Raw genomic sequence first — 19,218 nt, 5'->3', positions numbered from 1 at the left:
TATGTATAGTATCCCATTTTTGTAAATCAAATAAAAATCTTTATAAATGTATACATATATAATATATAGATAGAGAAAATATGCAAAGACGTACTGTGTTAATGTGGGTTATGGGGATGGTATGAAGTTGGGGGTAGAAAGATGATCCAAACAAAAAATGAGAAGGGGGAATAAAAATTAAAAATTATGATACACTTAAGTAGACATTTCTTTAAAGAAGGTATATAAATTAACCAATAAGCTCATGAAAACATGCTCAGCATCACTAATTGTTAGGGAAATGCAAATAAAAACCATGATGAGATACCACCTGATACCCATTTGGATAGCTATTATAAACAAAGAAAAACCATAACATCACCACAAGTGTTGGCAAGGATATGGAGAAATTGCAACCCTTGTGCACACTGCTGGTGGGAATGTAAAATGGTACAGCTACTATGGAAAACTGTAATGTGGTTCCTCTAAAAATTAAAAAGAGAATTACCATATGATTCAGCAGTTTTGCTTTTGGGTATATGCACAAAAGAATTGAGAGGAGGGTCTAGGAGATATTTGTACACCTATGTTCATAGCAGCATTGTTATTCACAATAGACAAAAGACAGGAACAACTCAAATGTCTATTGATGGATGAATGGATAAATAAAATCTATATACATACAATAGAATATCATTCAGCCTTAAAAAGGAAGAAAATTCTGATGCATGCTACAATATAGATGAACCTTGAAGACGTTATACTAAGAGAAATAAGCCAGTCACAAAAAGATAAATACTGTATGATTCTGTTTATACGATACCTATAGTGTTTGGTGGGTATAGAGTTTGGGTTTTTCAAGATAAAAAGAGTTCTGGAGATCGGTTACACCACAGTGTGAATGTACTTAACAATTCTGAACTGTACACTTAAAAATGGTTACATTGGAAATTGTAGTTTATTACACAACAGGGTTTTTTTTTTAAGTATTGATAACATCACTTCTGTACAGTGAAGCAAATTACTTAAATAAATATGTAATTGCATTTAAGAAATTAAAGACCTAGAACAAATGTAAGCATTTAAATAATTTCTAATTGGTGGGGCAGATTTTCAAGTATAGGACCAAAGATTAAGGTTACTCATAAGCTATAACTTCTTACTTTTTTGTAAGAATCCTAAGATTCTTTCTAGATCCTAAATTAGGATCTGAGTAAAGCAAGCCAAGTGGTATTTTTCTTACACTCATACATGAAAAAAAAATTCTCATGTAATGATGAGAGTATAGTTATATTAAATAAAAATACTAGCTTTTTTCTATAAGATAGCCTTTTTGTTTTTTTCATTCTGCCATTTCTTTTTAAGAGAAATACCAGTAGACAGACAAAACCACTCAAAGTTCAAGTTATGCATTCGTCTATTGTCGCACATCAGAATTTTGGTTTGAAACTTTTGTCGTGGCTGGGAAGTATTATTGGATATTCAGGTAGGTTCAAAAAACTATTTTGGAAAAAATATCAAGTGAAATAATTTCTTGCTTTAATTTCACATTTTAAAATACCATCTCAGAATATCTTTATGCACAGAAAAACCCATGTTTCTCAAATTTTGATCCAGAGGATATTTTTATATGCATACAAAGGATTCTGTGTTCAAATAAATGCAGGAAATATTGGGTTAAACAATAGTAAAATGACTTTAATATGCTAATGAAATCTAAATCTCACAGACTTAATAAAAGAACCTTTTTTTTTTTTTAAACCCCATTCTGTGGAACTCTGTTCTACTGAGCAAGCTGGAAAATACTACTGTAAATAAAACCTAAATGATTAGCAGTTTAAAGGATGCAACACTAATGCTGATATCTTTTGTTTTGACTCCTCCAACTTTTGATTACTAATAATTTTCAACTCCAAACACTTGCAGATTTGAAGTTACTGATTTATATTTGATATTTTTTGTCTTTCCACATTCCACAAATTAGATAATCTTTTTAATGTGGTAACAGAATGAAGAACCCACATGGCTAATGCCAAAAATACAAGTTTGGTATATAAAATATAACACTAAAGAGAAAAATAGGAATAGATCTAAGCTATCTGTCATACTGTTCTTTAGAAAGAAAGAGAAGTGGTTTGGATAAATGACATTCTGATGTTTATTATAAAGAGAATTCTAAAATATTTGTATTGAAAGAGCATTGCCACATTGTGAACGGACAGTTGAAAAAACATGGAGGTATTGAAATTTAGGAGACCATGTTTGCTTGCCTTTTTAAATGTCTCTCCAGTTATTTTTCTTATCCTCAATCTTTTTAGTTTTGGTGTTTTCCATTGGATACCTATGCATCAAGTTCTGTGCTAGAGTAGTAAAGAATAGTATCATGGAAGCAATTTCCTGCCAAAATTTTTTTTGAGATATTTACCCTTAATTATTTAAAGACCTTGTCTCTTATTTAATATTTATATACGTATTTCTCTTTAGCTTTATAAACAATAGGTCGCTTTTATAATTTTAAAATTACTCCCTTTTTTTTCCTGATTATTTTGCATGCTTATAGAAGACTAAAAACTGATTTTAATTATAAAGTATGAAACATAAAGGTATTAAAGTTTTGGTTATGTTAATGCTTATGTTAATATTTGAAGAACTTTTTTTTTTTAAGTTCAGCATTTAGAAGATGTGGGACTTTGTCTTCCAGGACCTTTCACATAGTAGGTACACATAGGCTCACAGGGAACATTTATTTAATGAGTAGAAACATTTTGCATAGCACTGATAAATGGACCTGTATTTATTATAGTACAGAGGCCATGCATTCTTTTTTTTAAATGGCAGCACAATTATATATTATACCTACCTTCAATTATCATGGGATGTAACAATTTTATTATAATATGGTTTAATTAACATAGGTGCTTAAAGAACTGTATTTAAATTCTTTACAACATAAGAGGTCGTTGCCCTTCTGATAGGCTTATATTTTGGTATTTTGGAGTAAGTGTTGGTGTATAATGCGAGATTTGGAATTTTTCTCCTTTTTGTGAAAATGTTAATATGTTTACTTTTCCTGAATAAATTTGACCGATTAGTAAACATGTAAAACTCTGTAGGTTCACTGGAACATTTCTATTAAAATGTCATTTTATTTTAATACTTGAAGTTCCTATTTCATTGACTACTTTTCTTCCTGTTTTAAGATGGGCTTCGCCGAATTTTATGTCAAGTTGGTTTACAAGAAGGGCCAGATGGTGAAAACTCTTCTTTAGTGGACAGATTGATGCTTAATGATTCCAAATTGTGGAAAGGTAATCTTTTAACTACTCTCAAGGTATAGGAGAACCTTAAATAAGTAATTGGGAAAAGGTTTTTTTGGGTTTGTTTGGTTTTTTTTTCATTTGGGAAGGCATTTAATAAATATATTTATAGTTTTTAGAATTAGCACATGTCTTATTCTTTGGAAAAAACATAAACAGATTTTGGAGTCCATGACCCAAATTAAATAACCTTTATATTTTGTTAGAAAACTATTTTTAGAAGAACTAATTTTTTAAGAAACAGTCTGCTTCTCTCTCTGCCTCGCCTCCCTGCTTATGCTCACTCTCTCAAATAAATAAAAATAAAATATTTTTTTAAAAAAGCAGATTGCAGGGGCGCCTGGGTGGCTCAGTCATCAAGCGTCTGCCTTCGGCTCAGGTCATGATCCCAGAGTCCTGGGATCGAGCCCCGCATCGGGCTCCCTGCTCAGCGGGAGGCCTGCTTCTCCCTCTCCCACTCCCCCTGCTTGTGTTCCCTCTCTCTCTGTCAAATAAATAAATAAAATCTTTAAAAAAAAAAAAAGATTGCAAACATTTTATACTGAAGAACACATTTAGAGTTTTGCTCTTGAGACTTAAAATACAATTGAACATATAAAAACTTTGGAAATGTAATTTTTGGCTTGTTTGATACATTCTTAGTTTACATCTACTCTTTTTGTAAAAGGTGCTAGGAGTGTGTATCATCAGTTGTTTATGAGCAGTCTACTTATGGATTTGAAATACAAGAAATTGTTTGCTGTTCGATTTGCAAAGGTAAGTAGTCTCTCAGTTTGAAATTTAACAAAATAGGTTATATACAGAGTAAATATAACCCATGATTATATCCAGGCTTTATAATATTAGCAACCAATAGTCATATGTCACTGTGTTGATTTTAAGTTCTAAGAAACTTCAGTAGATGATCTTTTTATCTTTTATAAATAGAATAAAATTCCAGCAGTAAGGCTTTTCCTTTTCATCACCTGGATACAAATATCCACCTGTGAAATGTATATGATATCAAATGATAAATGAAGAATTTAAACCTATGCCGTTGTGAATTATATATGATATTATTCCCATTAAAATTTGTATAAGGGAAAGATAATCTTAGCTGAAATGACATGTATATATGGATGTTGATTTAAGAATCATGAACTCTTGGTTGTCGATATTGTTGAATTATGTTCTCCCTTTTCATAGTATGTGCTTATTTTTTAATTCACCTGAATTAGGAGTTCTTAATCAAGGAAGCATGTAAGGATAATATGGGGAGCTCTTTCAAAATATATGTCTTTGTGTCCCATTCTCAAACTTAATGAAACAAATTCACCAAGAATGGGGTCCAAGCATGTGTACTTGGAAAGAGCCATCAGGTGATTCTGATATACATCCATAAGAAACAAAAATCTGGTTTCATCAGAGACCATGTAGAGCTGCTGTGGTTTAGCCCTACTGGTGTACAATAACATCCCAGGATTTTAGAAGCTGTTACTCCTATTTGAGCTCATAAATTGCCATTGTGCTCAAGATTATATAGTGAATCAGTATTTATTCAAAACTTATTGGTAGAAGTCATTTCGTTATCATTCTCATAGCAGGGTTACCTTATTGACTCCTCCAGCACTGACTTTTCATTATAATCCTTAAACATTTGGTCAATGTGGATTAGAGGTGAATCTCCCCCTTGTTGTTTAGAATTACCAGCAGTTGCAGAGAGATTTTATGGAGGATGATCACGAGCGAGCAGTGTCCGTGACTGCTCTGTCTGTCCAGTTCTTCACCGCACCTACTCTGGTGAGTAGTGCTTGCCTTTTCTTTGTAACTGATAGCTGGCACTCCTTGCCTTTTTTTGCCTTCTTAATAGAACTATGAGCGTTTGCAGAGTGATTATGTGACAGATGACCACGACAGAGAGTTTTCAATCGCAGACCTCTCGGTTCAGATATTCACGGTTCCTTCACTTGTAAGTACTAAAAGACTAAGAAGAACTTTCTTGTTTGCCATTGACAGAAGTAAAGCCTTAAAATACTAGAGACTGAAGATCTGTATATTCCTGAACAGAATAATATTTTATTAATGGGTGATTGGACTTCAGACACCTTCAGCCATACTAGAACATAGCCTTCAGTATGTAATCTAGAAAGAAAAAATCATTTAAACTTAATCTGTACATTCTCATACTACTTCCCCGAGGTTTTGAACTGGTAAGTTAAAAATTAAGCAGATTGGTTTAACAAATGTATACATTAGAAACAGCATATTATATACAATCTCACATTTTGAGAAGCTCCCTTCCCCCCAGTAAGGGAAGGGGTAGCTAAGGCAATTGAATCACAGTGATTGTGGGTGGTCTTATACTAGTTGCCTGGGAAAGCATCACTATGTTTTAGTGCTATTCAGTAATTGAAATTCATATTTAAGTTATTTAACATGTTTTGAGATCTATTATTGATTGGGCACAGTTCTAAGCTTTGGGAATACAGCAGTGAACAAAAACAGATGTGGTCCTTGCCCTCATGGAACTTAAAATAATGGGAAAGACTCACAGAATTGGTTAATTAAAATTATAATGAAAACTCAAGAATTTGGTTGTTTTGCAAGAGAATAATAGAGAGATCTGACCTTTTCCCAAAGTTCAGAGAGGGATTCTGTAGGGAAGGCACCTTTATGTGGGGTCATGAAGGAAAGTTCATTTAAAGGGACCAACACTTAAGCAGGTCCTGAAGTAGGAAAGTTCCTATCCAGGAAACAGACGGAAAGCCAGCACAATTGAAGATCCTTGAATATGGAATAAAATGAGACCAGAAACGAAGGCAGGTGCTTAATTGTATAGTATTCTAGGGTTATTTTCCTACAAGGTGCATTTTCCAGTTTTTTTGTTTATTTATTTGTTTTTAACGAGTGTTTTTCCCAGGATTACCTTTATGTTGAAGGATGTATTCTAGTACAGTTGAAGCTGTCTGTATCCACTAATGAGATATTATAGGCCAAGTGAAGGATTTTGGTTTTATGGGAAAGCAGTGAAGAGTTTTAAGTGGCATTTACATCATCATGTTTGTGATTTTTAAAAGATCATGCTGTTTGTAATTTGGAGAACAAATTGGCAGGGGGGCAAAAGTGAGTGTGGGGAACCTAATTAGAAGCTGATGCAATGATCCAGACAAGAATTGGTGGTAACTTGAGCTGGGATTTTGGCAGTGGATATGAGTTGTGAGAGAGATTTAAGTAGTAAAAGCTACAGAATTGGCCATACTTGGGTTTGAGGGATCAGTTGGTGATTGGTTGTTTGATTGGAGGGAAAGGGTAAAGATGACTCCTAGGTTTGTGACTTGCAGCCCAGTGGATATCGTGCCACTTGGACAGGGGGTTTTGGAAAACGAGTAGGATTTGTGAAGAGAGAAAGCAGTGCTTTCATTTTAGTCAGGTATGTTTGAGAAGTCTCTGAGATAATCCCATGTGTGTTCATATCTGTGCTTCCTCCATTGATCTGTTTGTCCATTTCCATGTCAGTACCCAGTTTTAACAATTTTAGCTTAATACTCTGTTTTGATACCTTGTAGGGCTAAATCTTCCATTATTCTTTTCAAATAATTTCTTTAATGTTCTCAGGCTTTTTTTTTTTTTTTTTTAAGATGAACTAAAATCACAAAAAAACACATTAGGATTTTGATTGAAAATGTATTTAAAGATACTTTGGGAAGAACTGATATCTTTGCAATATCGAATATCCCCATCCAGGAACATAATTTGTCCTCATTTATTAAGTTTTATATTATGCTCTTATTACAGACTTCATAGTTGTCTTGTTACGGGTCTTACACATTTTTAATCTGGCTATGTCTGGTATGTAGGAAAAGCACTGATATATTTATGTATCCATCTTGTATTTGTCTGGTCCTCTTAATTAGCATTTCTTCTAATATTTTGTGTTGATTTCGTGGGATTTTGAGTAATCTACAAGTAATTTTTTCTTCTAATATTTCAACTTTTATTTTTTGTTTCTTGTCTGATTCCTTTAGTTAAAACAGTACATAAATAGCATATGTACTCATTTATTCAGAACTTACTTATTTAGCACCTTTACTGAGTAGGTACTGTTTTGGGCTCTGGAGATAAATACTGCAGTAAACAAAGCAGACAAAAGTCCCCGTTCCCATGGAATTTATAGTCTAATTGGGAAGACAGATTTACAAACAGTTGCATACCATTTATAAATCAAGTGTTGGTAAGTGCTATGAAGTAGAAAAGCAGGTTAAGGGGATAGAGAGTGACAGTGAAAGGGTCATATTTTATACAAGGTTATCAGAAGGCCTCTCAGAGAAGTAGTGTTTGAACAGGAACCTGAAGAAAGTGAGAGATGAGAAATGTGACTAACTGGTGGAAGAGCCTCCTGGGGAAGTACAAAAGTTCTGAGATGAATGTGCACTTGGCATTTTGGAAGAAAGAATCCCAAACAGGCCAGTGTTGCTAGATAAATGAAGAAAATGGTTAATGACATCACTGAGTTTGGGGATAGGGTTGAAGGTGGAATGGGCAAGGCCATTGTGAGAGCTTAGGTCTAAAGAAAGTAGAAAAAGGGAAATAATAAAGAGCAGAAATTAATAAAACAAAGCAAATATACATAAGAAAAAAATCAGTACAATCAAAAGTTGGTTCTTTTAAAACAAGGAAAAGGAATAGATATCTAGAAAGACTAATATAAAAAATAGAAAAACTTTAATTTTAAAAAGGGCTACAGGGCGCCTGGGTGGCTCAGTTGGTTAAGCGACTGCCTTCGGCTCGGGTCATGATCCTGGAGACCCAGGATCGAGTCCCGCATCGGGCTCCCTGCTCAGCTGGGAGTCTGTTTCTCCCTCTGACCCTCCCCCCTCTCATGTGCTCTCTCTCTCTCTCATTCTCTCTCTCAAATAAATAAATAAAATCTTTAAAAAAAAAAAAAAAAAAAAAGGGCTACAAAAAAGTACAGGCCTTACAGATATTGAGTAGAAAATAAGACAGTATTGGGACCAACTTAAATCAGTATAATTGGAAATTTGGGTGAAATGAACAGATTCCTAAGAAAACCCACAGGTTATTAAAAGAGAAACAAGAAATAGAAATTTTTAATTATTATAAAAATCTTCTCACAAGTCCCCAGGCCCAAGTGCCTACACTGGAGAATCCTTCCAAATATTTGAGAAATAATACCTGTCTTACATAAATTTTTCTGGAAAAAAGAGAAAGAGAATATACTGGCCAATTTAATTGAATTCTCTGTTATCTTGATACCAAAACCCAGCAAGGCAATTTATAAGAAAATTACCATCTAATCTCTCTCACAGATGAGGTTGCACAAATCAAATCAGGCAATATAGAAAAAGGATAATACGTCACAACCAAGTTTGGTTTTTTCCCTCAATGAAAGGGTAGTGTAACATTTGGGGGAAAAATCAGCTGGCATAACTCACCTTATTAACGGACAGAAAAAAATTGTATCAAATGCTTTTTCCAAATTAATGAAAATTCAACACTCGTAATTTAAAACAAAAAATACCTCATACCTACGAATGAAAGAGAACTTTAATCTAATAGAGTACCTAAGAACAAAACAAAAAATAAAAAACTTAAAGCAAACATTCTACATAATGCTGAGTATTAAAAGCTTTTCCCCTGAGATCAGGAATAAGAAAGATTCCTGCTTTTATTCACCACATGATGACTACCATTCTTTCTGTAATTTCTTGAGATAGATGTTTAAATCGTTGGCTTTCAGCCTTTCTTTCCTGATAAGGGCATTTAATGCTTAAGTTTCCATCTAATCGTAACGTTAGCTGCATCCCACAATTTTGTAATGTCTTATTTTTATTATACAGTTCCAAAAATTCACTGAGTTCCTTCGTGATCTCTTCCTTGACCCATTTGTTGTTCTTTGTGATTATACTTCTTAGAGGTATATTGCTAAATTTCAAAACAGCTGGGCATTTTCTAATTATTTTGTTACAAGTTCTAGCTTATTTACTGTGGTCAGAGAACATACTGATTTCAGTCCTCTGTTGAGTCTAGCTTTATGGCCCAGAATGTTTTCAGTTTTGATAAATATCCTATGTGAACTTGAAAATAATGTATATTCTCTTATCATTGGGTGCAGTGTTTCTGTATGTCACTTAGGTCAGGTTTGTTCATTTTCATTGTGTAAGTCTTATATACTTACTAATTTTCTGCCTACTTGTTCCACCAACTATTGAAGTATCTTAGAGTTTCCCACAGTGATCGTTGGATTTGTCTTTCTCCTTTTAGTTCTGTTATTATATGCCTGCTTTATATATCTTTATGTTATGGAATACATACAAATTTAGAATTGTACCTCCTAGATTAACCCTTTTATCATCATGAATTATCTTTTTCATCTCAGATAATACTCCTCACTTAAAGTAATTTATCTGATACTACAGCAACAACTCCTTTCTTTTGGTTAGTGTTTGCATAGTATGTCTTTTCCATTGTTACATTTTTAACTTTTTTTTTTTTTAAGAGAGAGAGAGTGTGGGGAGTGGAGGGAGGGGCAGACGGAGAAGGAGAGAGAGAATCTCAAGCAAGCTCCACGCCCAGCAGTGGCTCAGTCATTTGAGCTTCAGATTCTTGATTTCAACTCAGGTCATGATCTCAGGGTCATGGCATTGAGCCCCATGTCAGGCTCTGTGCTCAGTATGGAGTCTGCTTGGGATTCTCTTCCTCTGCCCCTCCCCTCTGCTCACACGCACATGCTCTCTCTCTCTCTAAAATGGATAAATAAATAAAATCTTAAATAAAGTCATAGTCTGATAATGTCATTATCTAGATCATTTGTAGTTCTATTCCTATTTAATTTCTTTTATATTTTTGCCCCTTTTGATTTTTAGTCATTTGAAATGCTTAATAACTTTTTATTGACATTTGTCTTAGGTTTCAGCAGTCTTGCTATGATTTATGTAGGTTTGGTTTTCTTTATAGATATTGGAGTTTGTAGATACTGTATCCCTATGCTGGTGGCTTTCTCAGTTTTGGAAATTTTGGAGTCATTCTCTCCTCAAATATGGTTTCTGGGGCACCTGGGTGGCTCAGTCAGTTAAGCGTCTGCCTTCGGCTCAGGTCATGATCTCAGGGTCCTGGGATCAAGCCCCACATCGGGCTCCCTGCTCAGTGGGGAGTCTGCTTCTCCCTCTCCCTCTCCCCCTGCTTGTGTTCCCTCTCTCGCTGTATCTCTCTCTGTCAAATAAATATATAAAATCTTTAAAAAATATATGGTTTCTGCCCCATTCGCTTTCTCATTGCCTTCTGGTAGGATGTTTTTTATTACAAAATCTTAGACACTGCATGGTATCTTTATCCTAAGAAGATTCCCCTTAATGTTAGGCAGCTGGAATGAGGCCCATCACCTTAGTCTAGTTAGGAATTGACATGACTTCAGGTTGTTTTGGCTAGACTCTGTCTTCTGAGTCATCCTCACCCCTGCAACATTACCCTCTAAGGGTTCCCAGTCAAGAGCCTAAAGGGTTCACTTGAGTTCCTCCCCTCTCTAGGGTCCCGAACTCGTTTTGTTTCCTCCGCTTGCTAAAACTGCCACACTGCTCCTTTGCTCTTCTAGTCTTTCTGCTCTTAGACTTCTAAGGCCTGCACAGCTTCAGAATTTTGCAGATGTCTTACGGGGAAAGCTGAAAGAACGTTGGACTCCATTCCTACCCTTCTGTTCTTACTAGAGTCCTGGCCACCCCAGCTAAACTTAGGTTTTTCTCCCTGTTAGCAGTTTTGTCAGACTCTTTCCTGGGATCTTCTATCTCATTTTGCCCTGCTCCCAGAAGAGTCAGATGCTGAAGGAAAAGCAGCTGCAGGATGTTGGCTCATCTCCCTCTGCCGTGGCCCTTCTCTATGGTTTTATCCCCTCGAATTCTTATTGCCTCAGCAGCTCTCTAATGATTTCAGACTTTTTTCCTAATTGATCTTTTCTGGTTGTTCTTGGGGGAAAATGTTGGTCAGCCTCAAGTTTCTTCCATCATGACTGGAAGCAGAAGAGTACATGGATAGTTTCTTGGAAAAGCACCATTAGTAATTCATCGGCCTATCCCTGCTTAAAAATCAGTTGCCTAGATATTAGTGAAATGTAATATATCAGTAATAGAATCCCATATATTGGTCTTTTGGGTTAACTGAAAATTCAGTCTTCATTTTTAAATAGCCTGGTCAAGAACCAATACTAGTAATTCAAGTGATTAACAATATCTTACTTGTTCTAATTTGTTTTTATTAAATGTGCCCTAATTTATAGTCAACATTACCCCTGCACGCTCTATCATGTTTAGTTTAACTAAAAGTACGTTCACAGGCCATTATTATTCAGTAATGTTTTTCACAGGGGCACCTGGGTGGTTCAGTCAGTTTGGTCATCCGACTCTTGATTTCAGCTCAAGTCCTGATCTCAGGGTGGTGAGACTGAGCCCCATGTCGGGCCCTGTGCTCATTGTGGAGTCTGCTTGGGATTCTGTCTCTCCCTCTGCCCCTGCCCCTCCTGCTACACACGCTCTCTCTCTCAAAATAAATAAATAAATAAAATCTTCATAAAAAATAAAGATTTTTCAGAGTCTTAGCAGGGACTGTGGCCCATTTTGAATATGTAATGAGCCTTGCAACACAAGATTGAATACAAATTACATAAAATAAATAAAATTGTAATTAAGGTGAGTAGCCGAAATATGTTTTTTTTATAATTTTTTTTTTAAAGATTTTATTTATTTGACACAGAGAGATAGCAAGAGCAGGGACACAAGCAGGGGTAATGGGAGAGGGAGAAGCGGGCTTCCTAAGCCTGATGTGGGACTCAATCCCAGGACCCTGGGATCATGATCTGAGCCGAAGGCAGACGCTTAATGACTGAGCCACCCAAGCACCCTCAGTAATTTATTTTAAAGCAAAGAGAATTGTAGGCATTTAAAAATTAAGCAGTTTTTTAGGGTGATAAGAAGTACTAGACCAATATAATAATGTTAGATATTTAATGTCAAAGATTACCTTGAAAGTTTAGAAACAATCTAGGCATGAGGTGATAAAGCCAACCACTTACAGTTTTTTGTTCTTCTTTTCTGTTGTAACTTTGGAAAATATGCTTTCTCTAGTTTTCTTTTTAGAAGTAGAAATGCCTGAACAACTCCCCTTTTTCAGTGGGACGGTACTAATGGGCGTCTTACTGATTTTTTTTTTTTTTAAGTTGGCACCCATGACAATCATAATCCAAAACAAAATTATGCAGTGGATAAACCATCTCTTTTAACATTCACCTGAAACTGAAAATGCTAAATAAATGCTTTGGTTGGTGAGATTTACGTTCTACCAATATTAAATTGTCTCTCCCAGGGGCGCTTGGGTGGCTCAGTCGTTAAGCGTCTGCCTTCGGCTCAGGTCATGATCCCAGGGTTCTGGGATTGGGTCCCACATCGGGCTCCCTCCTCAGCGAGGAGCCTGCTTCTCCCTCTCCCACTCCCCCTGCTTGTGTTCCCCCTCTGTCAAATAAATAAATAAATAAATCTTTAAAAAAATAAATTGTCTCTCCCAAACTTCCTTCAACTATTGGTTGTAAGTCTTGTAAGCATGTTCTACAGAGTTTTTTCTTAGGTCAGTCAAATTGCATTATACTCATTTAAGTTTCTCCAAGTCAACTAATACAGCAAACAAAAAACCAAAAAGGAATATCCTTTTATCTTAACCTATCAACACCTCTTCTTCTTTAAACTTGACCTTAGTCTTCACTATGTAGGAAAATGAACAGTAGTTAATCCTGTTGATTTTTGAGGTTCTTAGGGCCTGTGTCAATGTGATGATGACTTTCGAGTTTTTCAAAGGAATATTTAACTATATAGATTTTCTCTTTAGCTGATGACCTCAGAACTTTTACATTAGAACACAACTTTACTATAGTCTTAGACTTCTATCTTCTGCACTTTTTTGTCCTACTTTTTTTTTTTTTTTTAAGATTATTTATTTGAGAGAAAGCGTGCGCGGATACGGGGAGGGGCAGAGAGAGGGAGAGAAGTATGGAGCCTGACAGGTGGCTTGATCCCATGACCCTGAGATCATGACCTGAGCCAAAATCAAGAAGTCAGATGCTCAACCGACTGAGCCACCCAGGCACTCCTGTCCTACTTTTTGATGCAACTTTCTGTATTGCTGATTGATTAATGAGAGACCTAGTTAAATAGTTCCCCCAATACCAATAATAATACCCTTGAACCTAGTTAGGCTAGAAAAGTAGGGGAAAATCCATGATCTTTTATAGCAGAGTAATAATGTATTCAAATAATATTAGACATTCTGACTTTATTATGGAGCAGAAAAGGAAATGCAAATTTTTATAAAATAACATCCAACTTCATTCATAGTAAGATGCAAGTTAAAATCATCAGAATGGCAAAGATCAAAATGTTTAAAGTTGCATTGTGTTACTGAAAGCATGAGGGGAAAGGCACACACTGTAGATGGACATATAAATTGGTAAACTTCTTTGTGGAGACAATTTGACGATATCAGTAAAATTTATAATGTACATACACTTTAACCCAGTAATTCCACTTCTAGAAAATTATTCTGTAATTATCCTTGCAATTGTACACAGCTAATATTCATTGCAACATCTTTTGGAATAGCATTAAGACTGGAAAAAACCCAAATGTCTCATGTCTCACCATTAAGGGCCTGCCTGGCTAAATAAAGTATGATAGAAAAAAATACCTGGTGATGGTTATGACAAATGAGGGAATTTACATGAACTGATATGGGACAATCTCTAAAATACATGAAGTTAAAAAACAAGTGAAGAACAGTGTTTATAATACGCTATCCTTTAAGGGTGAGAAATAGATATAATTAAATATATGCATACTTCTATCTACTTAGTAACACTTAACCCATATATTATAAATGTATATATGTATTCTTCCATCTCTGGAAGAATATGCAAGAAAACTGCTAACAGAGATTGCCTTTGCAAGGGGGACCTTGGGAGCTAGGAGACTTTTTACCTGTTTTTGTTGTTGCTGGTTTTTGGTTTTTGTTGGGTTTTTTTGCATCATTTAAATGTATTTGCTTATTCAAAAATACATAGATATGCATATCTATACATAGAAACAAAACCAAAAAAATTTTAAAAGATTAAGAGGAAATAGAGTTTCATACTGAGTTCTACAAAATCTGTGATATGAACCTCTGGATCCTAGAATAATTATACCATACCATTATAGGTGTCTAAATGTCTCAGTTAAGGAAAATTTGCAGCCTGGTTCAGACCCCCCACCCTGAATTGTCTTTGAATAATGAGGCTTGGATCTGTCTCCTAACATTCTGGCATCTTTCTCCGTGATATAATTGTTGCTTCATACACGTGGCAATTGGAGTAAGTAATTGTTATTTAGAAATACACAGTAATGCATTTATGATACTATATAGTTGCACTGGAAAAGGTTTAAACTTCAAAGAGCTAACCAATGTTGGTGACTTTTTTTTAGCTTTCTAGTTAATAGGTTTTGATTACCAGTGTACTCTGATATACTCTGTTCTAGGCTCGGATGCTTATCACAGAAGAAAACCTGATGACCATCATCATTAAGACTTTTATGGATCATTTGAGACATCGAGATGCCCAGGGGAGATTTCAGTTTGAACGATATACTGCTTTACAAGCCTTCAAGTTTAGGAGAGTTCAGAGCCTTATTTTAGATCTCAAGTAAGTTTTTGTTTAATTATCCAGCCACTTGCAACTTGTAATATGTCAGTGTTTACCCATATGTTCATTGCTATTTTTATCTTGTTCAGGTATGTGTTAATTAGCAAACCAACTGAGTGGTCAGATGATCTGAGGCAGAAGTTCCTAGAAGGATTTGATGCCTTTTTGGAATTACTCAAATGTATGCAGGTATGTATAAATGGAACATTTTAAAGAGGAGCACTTTTTTTTTTTTTTTTGGTTCATTGACTTGAACATCTTTTCTGTCTATGTATTCTTTTCATTTGGGGCACATTTCCAAAAGAATAATTTAGATGACTACAATTTGGACCAAGAAGCTCCTTTTTAATTGGAAACCCTTAAAATGGTGTAGAATGAATGACATCCAAGCAAAAGTTCTGGCATCTACTATTCTTTTGTATTTGGTTGTTCTTTTGGTTACCATTAACATTCTTTCTTTGAGGATTGCAAGTTTACTGTTTTTAATATGCTTACGTGGAAGTATTGTAAAGTAAATAATTAAGAAACTATAATGTTTAATTTTTATTTTTAATGTTTCCATAATTCTTTTTCTCTCCTTGATATGATATTTATATAATACAGTATAGAACTTGCTTCCCTCTATTTAATTCTCTTTTTTGGAAACACCCCCATATACAGAACAGAATCTAGAAGCAGAAACCAACTGGTATATGGTTTTAACTGTAAGAAGGTAGATGTCATCCCAAAATATCTGAGCCATACCATTATAATTCTTATAGTAGCTGTCTGGCTTTCTTAAGCAAGAAATAAACAAAATCAACTTATCATTTTTGGAAAGTATTCTGGTTTCTATGTTGGGTTGGGATGTTTAATTTATGGTAATACTTCTGTGTTTTTCTATCTGTAGAAACTTTGGTCATTTTAAATACTTGAGGTATCCTCTATTTTCTATAATCAGTTCTGACACACCAAGAGAGTAGTTAGGCTAGTTTCTTTTTTTTTTTTTTTTTTAAGATTTTATTTATTTATTTGACAGAGAAAGTGTGCAAGCAGGCAGAGGGAGAGGGAGAAGCAGGCTCCCCACTGAGCAGGGAGCCCAATGCGGGGCTCAATCCCAGCACTCTGGGATCATGACCTGAGCCAAAGGCAGACGCTTAACCGACTGATACACTCAGGCGCCCTGTTAAGCTAGTTTCTGAAACATATATTCTTATTTAAAATTCTTTCAAAACTGTATATTCTTGGGGCGCCTGGGTGGCTCACTCGGTTAAGTATCTGCCTTAGGCACAGGTCATGATCCCAGGGTTCTGGGATTAAGCCCCGAGTTGGGCTTCCTGCTCAGCGGGGAGCCTGCTTCTCCATCTCCCTCTGTCCCTCTCCCCTGCTCGTGCTCTTTCTCTCCCTCAAATAAATAAATAAAATCTTTTTTAAAAAATGTATATTCTTATAAAACTATTTTATCTTTTTGTTTTACATTTCTGGGTTTTTTTGGGTTTTTTGTTTTGTTTTGCTTTCTTTTAGTCTGTGAGAACTTTTAGTTGCAGATTAGGAATAAATATGAAAACTTTTTTCTAGTATATCATAAAATATACTTATAAATTCAGTAACATTTTAAAAGCCTGTCTAATTTCTTCTAACAGTTTGGTCTATAGATGATAAAGCTAAAAAATAATTTGAAGGCTCGTTGCAGTGAAGTATACATTTTATGGTTTAAAACATATGCAGGATTGCCTCAAAAATATTTGTTCTATACTGGGGTTTTTAATTTATATTTTAGGGAATGTTAATATATAAACATGTAATTTAGGGAGTTGAACTTATACTACTTGAAGCTTCTTGTTAAAACTCTTATATGTTTTTATAATCAATATATATTTTTTCTATATTATTTCTTAAGTTTCCATGTAAGAGGACAAACATAATTTTAATCCATTTAAAATCTTTTTGCTTCTTTTGGGGCACCTGGGTGGCTCAGTCTGTTAAGCATCTGCCATCGGCTCAGGTCATGATCCCAGGACCCTGGGATAGAACCCCGTGTCGGGCTCTCTCCCTGTTCTTCTGCCTGCCATTCTGCCTGCTTGTGCTGTCTCTCTCTGTCATATAAATGAAAAAATTTTTTAAAAATTAAAATAAAATAAAATCTTTTTGCTTCTTTTAAGGGAATGGATCCAATTACACGTCAAGTAGGACAGCATATTGAAATGGAACCAGAATGGGAGGCAGCCTTCACGCTACAAATGAAATTAACACATGTCATTTCAATGATGCAGGACTGGTGTGCTTTAGACGTGAGTTTCTTCCAGGGGTAGGCGGTAGGAGATAAATGGAAGATGGGGAATAAACAGATTCCTAAGAATTCTGAGGAGATTTGGAGAGGATAGTGGTGATACTTACCTCATGAAATAACATCTTTTCCTCTCTTACCCATAAATTCCATAAAAGTTAAAATTCTGAAGCCTTAGAAAAAACTTGGAAAATAGAGGAAGAAATGATCCATTCTCTTTTCTCTTATGTTATGATCTACATTTTTTTCCCATAATCTCATCTAGATTTTGAGCATATAAAAAGAAGAGTTTAGAAATGTATCCAAAAATAAAGCTTTATAACTGTTTCATTTGTTCTCCGTCTTAAAATTACTTTGCTTTCCTTTAGCTATAAAGTCTAGATAAGAGCCTGTGTAAGTTAAGAGGTAAGAGAAGACTTCTGTGAGATCTGAACTATGTGTAAGAGTTAACTGGTCAAAGAGCAAAGAATATTCCTGACTGTGAGACAGCCTCATCATGCTCTGCGATGAGAAAGAGTATGGTTGGTCCATGAGCTGTGAGAAGGCTCAGGTTGGAGCACAGAGGTTGAAGGTAGAGAACTGGACAGGGGCCTGACTTTGCAGGCCTTGGAGGCCCTGGAATGAAGTTTGGGTTTTATTCTAATAGAGTTGGGATGCCACTAGTGGCTACCAAGCTAGAAAAGGTGACATGATCCAGTTTACATGTTTTTTTAAAAATTACTCTGGGAGAATAGTTGGAGGAGGGCAGAAGTAGAAGCAGGGGATTTAATAGATGGTTGGCTTTCCTTTGAATTACTGGAGATGATCAGTGGCCAGGTTTGAGAGAAATTTAGAAGATGAAATTGCCAGGTTTGAGAGAAATTTAGAAGATGAAATTGCTTGCTATTGTAATAGATTGGGCAGTGGGAAATGAGGGAAAGGAGGGTATTGGAATGACATAGATTTCCACAGCTGTATGGAGATGTCATTCCCTGAGACAGGGCACTGGAAGAGGGACCATATTGGGGGAGGGAAGATTGAGTTTGGTGTTGCCTATATTGATATCTGAGGTACTTACTCATTGTTGCATTTGAGGTGCTTATTCAATGTTGTAGAAACCCAGCCTTTGAAGTAACTTACAGAAAACCCTCTTTTTTAGGAAAAAGTGTTAATTGAAGCTTACAAGAAATGCCTTGCTGTATTGATGCAGTGTCATGGTGGTTTCACTGATGGTGAACAACCAATCACGTTAAGCATTTGTGGACATTCAGTGGAAACTATCAGATACTGTGTTTCCCAAGAAAAAGTTAGCATTCACCTCCCAGTTTCTCGCTTACTTGCAGGTAAAGCATTTCTCCCCAAAAAAGAACCCTGAAATTATCTTCTAAATTGTTGTTTGTGGTTAATATTTATTGAATACTTACTATACATTATACTGAGAGTTTTATAAGCATTGACTTATTTAATCACCACATCAGCCTATGAGGTAGGTATTATTACATTTGCTTCACAGAGGGGAAGACTGAGACATAGAAGTGACTTCCTTAGTGTCATGCAGCAAGAAAGAGTCAGAGTAGGAATTGTGAGGTGCTTTGGCCCCAGAAGTCATGCTTATAACGACTGTACCATGGTGCTGCATCAGACTTCTAAACTGCACATACCACATGCTTACCACATATATACCATGTGCCTAACTCAACTCACATTCAGAGTCTGTTGTTACCATTCAAATCACCCTATCGCTTAAGTGATTGCTGATAAATTGAAACCACCCTAAATTTTTTTTTTCTTTCCCTCTAAGCTGTTTTTTACTCATTTATTGATGACCTTTTTAAGCAGCAGGTCAAGAGTGAGTCCCACATTGGAATGACAGTTTTTTAATCATAAGTAGTTGATTTACAAGCCCTTTATACTTGGTAGAGTATTTGAAGCCACCACCTTGCAGCGGCCAAAAACTTAGAATATGC

General features: G+C 35.4%; 1 protein-coding gene across 15 annotated transcripts in view; it reads left to right on the top strand.

Annotated features, from left to right (window-relative positions):
- The window catches only part of UBR2 (ubiquitin protein ligase E3 component n-recognin 2), a 116,099-nt gene that overhangs the window by 50,016 nt on the left and 46,865 nt on the right, over positions 1-19,218 (top strand). For 14 of the 15 annotated variants that reach the window (XR_004920289.2, XM_078055312.1, XM_036101638.2 and 11 more), the window contains 8 exons: positions 1,345-1,465; positions 3,180-3,287; positions 3,964-4,052; positions 5,146-5,244; positions 14,843-15,006; positions 15,096-15,195; positions 17,148-17,276; positions 18,411-18,594. Coding sequence is in view for 14 of the 15 variants with exons in the window: in XM_078055312.1 (XP_077911438.1) it covers positions 1,345-1,465; positions 3,180-3,287; positions 3,964-4,052; positions 5,146-5,244; positions 14,843-15,006; positions 15,096-15,195; positions 17,148-17,276; positions 18,411-18,594 (994 nt within the window). In the remaining variant the exon portion in view is untranslated. Of the gene's footprint in view, positions 1-1,344; positions 1,466-3,179; positions 3,288-3,963; positions 4,053-4,976; positions 5,076-5,145; positions 5,245-14,842; positions 15,007-15,095; positions 15,196-17,147; positions 17,277-18,410; positions 18,595-19,218 lie in introns of all 15 variants that reach the window. The other variant, XM_036101629.2, reaches the window with a different exon arrangement.

Source organism: Halichoerus grypus, chromosome 9 (genome assembly GCF_964656455.1).
Source record: "Halichoerus grypus chromosome 9, mHalGry1.hap1.1, whole genome shotgun sequence".
NCBI classification, from domain to species: domain Eukaryota; kingdom Metazoa; phylum Chordata; class Mammalia; order Carnivora; family Phocidae; genus Halichoerus; species Halichoerus grypus.
This window is presented reverse-complemented; position numbering and strand designations above follow the sequence as displayed.